This window comes from Astatotilapia calliptera, chromosome 3 (assembly GCF_964374335.1).
Source record: "Astatotilapia calliptera chromosome 3, fAstCal68.1, whole genome shotgun sequence".
In the NCBI taxonomy this organism is placed as follows: domain Eukaryota; kingdom Metazoa; phylum Chordata; class Actinopteri; order Cichliformes; family Cichlidae; genus Astatotilapia; species Astatotilapia calliptera.
Genome location: NC_137424.1, coordinates 72560591 through 72566590, shown reverse-complemented (window position 1 = coordinate 72566590; position 6000 = coordinate 72560591). Strand labels below are relative to the sequence as shown.

General features: G+C 42.4%; 1 protein-coding gene across 1 annotated transcript in view; it reads right to left on the bottom strand.

Annotated features, from left to right (window-relative positions):
- Positions 1-783: 783 nt before the first annotated feature.
- Positions 784-6000, bottom strand: part of LOC113015028 (junctional adhesion molecule-like) — a 357528-nt gene continuing 352311 nt past the window's right edge. The window contains exons 4-5 of the mRNA XM_080299164.1: positions 3201-3533; positions 784-2962 (exon numbers count right to left, since the gene is read on the bottom strand). Coding sequence (XP_080155290.1) covers positions 2763-2962; positions 3201-3533 — 533 coding nt within the window. The 3' untranslated portion in view covers positions 784-2762. The remainder of the gene's footprint in view (positions 2963-3200; positions 3534-6000) is intronic.

Here is a 6000-nt window from a genome sequence, read left to right as displayed (position 1 = left end):
AAATGCATACGTGCATGGAGGCAAGACCTCAAATTCAAATTCAAATTCAAATTTTATTTGTCACGTACAGTCACACACAGTACGATATGCAGTGAAATGCTTAGACAACTGCTCGTGACCTAAAGAAAAAAAGAAAAGGCTATGAATAAGATAGGAAATAAATATGAAAAATTAAAAAGGGTAAATTTAACTAGGAAGGAATAAAATATAAATTAAGGTTAAAAATGAAATAGCTGTACAACACAAATTAGAATGAACGGTAAATTTAACTGGGAAAGAATAAGATAAAATATATAAATTAAAGTTGAAAATAAAATAACTGTACAACAAAATACACAATATAGAACTATATAAGAATGTATGAAGAAATATAAATAAATAAATACACAATAACAGCAGCTGCACAAGTATTAACTGGAAATGAAGAATATAGTGACCAGTGTTGTGCAGTCCACATTATGTCTTGTGCAGTGCAAATATGCTTAAAGTGATTTAAGTGATGAAGTGAAAACAAAGTCCAGAATGTCCAGTGTGTGTGTAAGAACTGTATGTGTGGGTCAGTACTGTGTGGTGGTGTGATTGAGAGACCGTATCGCCTGCGGGAAGAAGCTCCTCCTCAGTCTCTCTGTGTTGGTCTTCAGGGAGCGGAATCGCTTTCCTGACCTCACAGCAGAAGCATACTGCATAATGTGTTGTACATTATTATATGTAACGTGGTATTTTTCAATTATTGTATTTACCAACATCAAGAAGTCACAAGCAAAGAAAGACCACACCATGGTGCATATTTAAACACGGAGAGTTTACTGGTCAAAACTATTTATTGAACAAATAAAACACATTTTCTTAACCACCAAAAAAATACACGTTCAAAGCAACACAACAGCGGCCCAATATCAGACAGGATTCCACTCTGTAGAGTGGGCAATCATAATGAAGCGGTTGGTTTTATTTTGTGGATTCAAGCTGCTCTTCATATTTTTGGCCACCAGATGTCACCAGAGAGGACTGTGTTGAAAAGCTTCGAGTAATGAACCGTTTTTCAATACAAGCTTCAGTGCTTCAGAAAGCTTCATTTGGCCATCACTACTAGCATGTATCCCGCAAGGAAACCCACCAGAAGCCTCTCCCACTTGCACTGTGCTCCTGCAGCTTATATTACCTCTGGAGGGTAATTGGTGGTAAATGAGAGCAGATGAGCAGCAGGTGTGTCCTAAAGGAGAAGGCAGGGGCAGAGAGAGACAAGGGGAGGGACAAGAAAGAAGGAGGAGGAGAGGAAGAGGACAACACCACGCCCACACACTGCCACAGCCTCACAGGATGTAACACCTCAGTATATGAGAAAAATCCACAGTGTTATTAACAAACACACAGAGACATCAAATCTACATTTAAATCTGTGGTGACATATGACATGATAAACTTCACATGATTTATCTTCTCTGCCAATGACACAAATTAAAAAAGGAATAATTTAAAGTGAAGAAACGAGCACAGCATCCCAGGCTGAAAAGATGGTCTCCAAACTGATGGTTCACAATCCTTTTATTGAACAGCCTTGAATGTGATCCGTAAAAGCTAGAAAATGTACACAATAAAATTACCATTGGTAACTCAAACCTTTAACCTTTTTCTTTATTAACCCTTTAAGACCTACCATAGAACCAAGTCCACCAGAGCTTATATTATATTTTTACATGCTGTGGAGCCATTTTTGGGAGCATTTCAAGTTGCTATACATCAATACAACCATTACAGCCTTAATTTTAATAATATGTATGCATTAAGTGTACAGTAATTACATAAATTGCAAAAAAGTGCAATAAACTACAAAAAAATTGAACATCGTTTTTGTTTTTTTAACATATATTTCTAGTTAGAGAAATTTAAGAGGCTTATCCCTCAAAACTGTAAATACAAAAAAGTTGCACAAAATAGTTTCCCACCACAGGAAATTTATTTTAAGTGTCTTCATAGTTTTATTTGAGATACACCAATTTTTATACACTGCAGGAAAAACGAAAATAAATATTATAATGCAAATTTGCAAAAGAAACAGCATATGCATCAAAATAAACTATTTCCAGCAGTGCAATATGAGTCCTAAGCATCCCAGAAACGACACAGAAAGTCATAAAGTCAAACATCATAACTTTTAAAAAGACCAGTATAGGCTCATGAGGCCCTGATGGTAAAAAACTACATTTCCGCGAAAATGACATCACTTCCTGTTTTGGGCAGGTCATGGCGGACATGCGGTAGTTTGCACTGATGGACGTAGGAAGTGTTACAAACAGCTGATCGGATCGGTGGGGGGGGCGCGTCCAGGACGCCAAACAGGCTAGGACCGCCACTGCATGCAGAGAACAACATGAACACCATGATAAACATTTAACTGGCTGTGAACAAGAAGGTGAAGCAAAGCTGATGATCTGAGGATAAAAGTGAATGTCTGAGAGAGACAATAGAGAGGCTGAGCACACACACTACAATATGTCTTTGCAAACACATTTGATTGTGTGATTACAGAGACACACGGAAACATTTCACTTACAGTTTTGGTCATTTTGTAATTTAATAAATATCACTGTGTGGATTCTGCTTAAGCAGCCATTAAAGATAAAACTGAAATAAACATACAGTGCTGTGGGCCTGCTGTCTGTGCTCAGTTCTTCTGTTTCTGCAGGATTTTAAACACTGACAACACCCAGGACTCTGAACAGCAGCAACTGACTCAAAGCTGGAAAAAACCTCTGAGACATTTAAACCTTCTGCAGGTCAACAGGAGGCTGGTTTGTTTCCTCACTCTGCTGCTGTTGTCTACATCTGTAGATACAAAAACCAACAAGAAGCACAAAAACTGAGAGACTTGCTATTAGTCCATGCCTCCCTCTGCTGACCCCATCTTGCTTCTTCCCTCCATATTTGTTGTCTCCATCCTTCTCTTGTCCTCCTGTCTGACCTGCAGGTGAGAAACAGGTGTGAGGTGTCAGCTGTCAGGTAGGTAATGAGTGAAGAACAGAACAGAATCCATTTCCTCTTCAAACTGCTGTCAGACATTATCTACTGCACTCTGATCACATCACTCAGACCAGCTGCTTTCTACAAAGTCTCATCAACAACATCTTTACAAACAAACATCAACAACCAGGAAGCAGCTTCACCTCTGATCACACACACACTCAACTCTACTCACTCACCAGGAGGAACAACATGAAGGTGGATGATGCTGATGCGCTTCAAATACTTTGTTCCTATCTGGACAACACGACACTCGTATGTTCCAGTGTCATTAATCGTCACATTCTTCAGAATCAAAGACACGTCTCCATCCTTCATTTCTCTGTCCAGAAGATCCACCCGGTTCTTAAAAGATGGATGCTGGTTTTCTGGAACAAAGTAATCATCCCGGTACAAAAGCACATATTCAGCTCCCAGGTCAGCTCTGCTCCACTTTACAACTATGTTGTTGTTTGGAGCTCGACATGTCAGAGTGACGTCCTGTCCAGATGCAGCTGTGATGTTTTTCTGGTCTGAAAGAGGAAACAACACAGAGCAGAGAGGTTAAAGGTCAAAGTACAACTGTTCATTTCTACAGCAGCCAATCAGAGAGCACTGAGCTGGAGAAAAGTAAACATTACATAGGAGAGACTAAACTACATTTATTTATTATGTAACTAGTTCAAATTTTTTATTCGCCACATGCAGTGACAGGTTGCCCTGCAGTGGAATGAACCCGCCCCCCGACCTTACACACACAACACAGACATCACATGGGGATACAAGTCAGAGAACGGTTGCATTACAGAAAACCACTGAAATGTACACTACAATGGGAAAAGTACAAGAAGAAAAAAAGAGACCTCTACTCATGCTGGGCTACAGGAGGACAGCATGAGAACAGGAAACCAAAAAAAACCTCCTCTGCACAGAAAAGCACATAAATGTCCACAGCACAACATTATAGAGCACGTGACCAGCAACAGGGTTGGGTAGGGGATAAGGCGTAATCCCAGGCAACACAGCAGCCATCCTGCCACTGTGCCGACTCTCCAGCGCGGGCCCAGACCCGCCTCGTGTTCCCTCGTGTTCCCGTGTTCTTTTATGCGAGCAGCTCAGGAGAATTTCAAAGCTGTTCTTTAACACTCCGACACTGGTCTCTCGATCTCCCGTTGGAGAGCCGCGAGCCTCCCCATGATGGTATCAAACTTCTGTTCCGTGGTGTTGTCATTCTTTTGATTCTGAGACCCCACAACTGCAGTGAGCCGTTCTGCAATGTGATCCAACTTTCGCTCAAGGGTGTCTGTCACGGACCGCCGGGGAAGACCGTGTGTAGTGAGTGGAGGACCCAAGAGCAAACAGAGGTGAGGACACAAAACCGGACTTAACAGAAGGCGAGCCTTTATTTAGGGCCGAAAACTTAAGGAACAAGGCAGCAAAGCAACTGAGGGAAAACCTGAACATAGACTGGGAAAACTATGGCTAAACAAAGTACAAACTAGGACTAGTTAAGGCTGGGAAACTATGACAAGGGGTAGGGGAGATAACACAGACGACGCGACGCAGACTACATGAAACACAGAGACTAAATACACATGAGGGATGATCAGGGGAAGTGGCCACACATGGGATCACAGCTGACACACATGAACCTAACGACAGGACAGGAGGGTGCAACTGAATACACTGACAATGAATACAGACTTACAAAGTAAAACAGGAAACATGGAAATTAGACATGACAAGAACTAAACATAACCACGCATACAGGACTCATGACCCAGGGAAACTTAGTACAGGGGAGATGACATAACTGACAGCATGAACTTGACAGTACAAGACACACAGACATAAACACACGAAGGGCAAGGGAGACATTGCAGACGACACAACGGTGGTGGGTCTCATTAGCAACAGGGATGAGACCGACTACAGAAGTGAGGTGAGACGCCTGGCCACATGGTGTGCTGACAACAATCTCTCTCTGAATGTGGAGAAGACGAAGGAGATTGTTGTGGACTTCAGGAGAATGCACACCCAACATGCTCCTCTGACCATTGACGGAGCGTCTGTGGAGAGAGTGAGCAGCACCAAGTTCTTGGGTGTGCACATCACAGAGGATCTCTCCTGGACGTACAACACCACAGCACTGGCCAAGAAATCACAGCAGCGTCTCTTCTTTCTCCGCAAACTAAGAAGAGCAGGAGCACCAGCCCCCATCATGTACACTTTCTACAGAGGCACCATCGAGAGCATCCTGTCGAGCTGCATCACTGTGTGGTTTGGAGCCTGCAATGCGTCCTGTCATAGAACCCTCCAACGCATAGTGAGAGCTGCAGAGAGGATCATTGGTGTCTCTCTCCCCTCCCTCCAGGACATTTACAGCACCCGTCTCACTAAAAAAGCCCTTTGCATAGCGGCTGATCCCACGCACCCAATGCAAAGCTTCTTCAAGCTGCTGCCGTCGGGGAGGAGACTGCGGAGTCTCCAGGCCAGGACCAGCAGGCTGAAGGACAGCTTCATCCATCAGGCTGTCAGGAAGCTTAACTCCCTCCCGATTCTGCCCCCTCTCCCCTCTCTCCTCCACGGTCTCACTGAACTCTGTCACACACACACAAACACACACACACACACACACACACACACACACACACACACACACACACACACACTCTGACTCACTCACTGGCCTGCACCAGTTACCAGTCACTTTGTGGAGCATTGGACTGCCATTACCTCATAAGACTTTGTTATTACACTTTCTCTTACCGTACATTACTAAATCTCCATTTGCACTATTTGCCTATTTGCACTACTCTGCCTGGTTTACACTCAATGTCACTTACCCATTATATTGTATATTGTATAGCTTTCTTGTTATATGTAAAATTGTATTTATTTAAATTTTTACTTTTTAATTATTTTACTTGCATTTTTAATCACTTTTATATTTAAATATATTTAAATGTTCATTTGCTATTTATCTAGGGATTGAGAGTA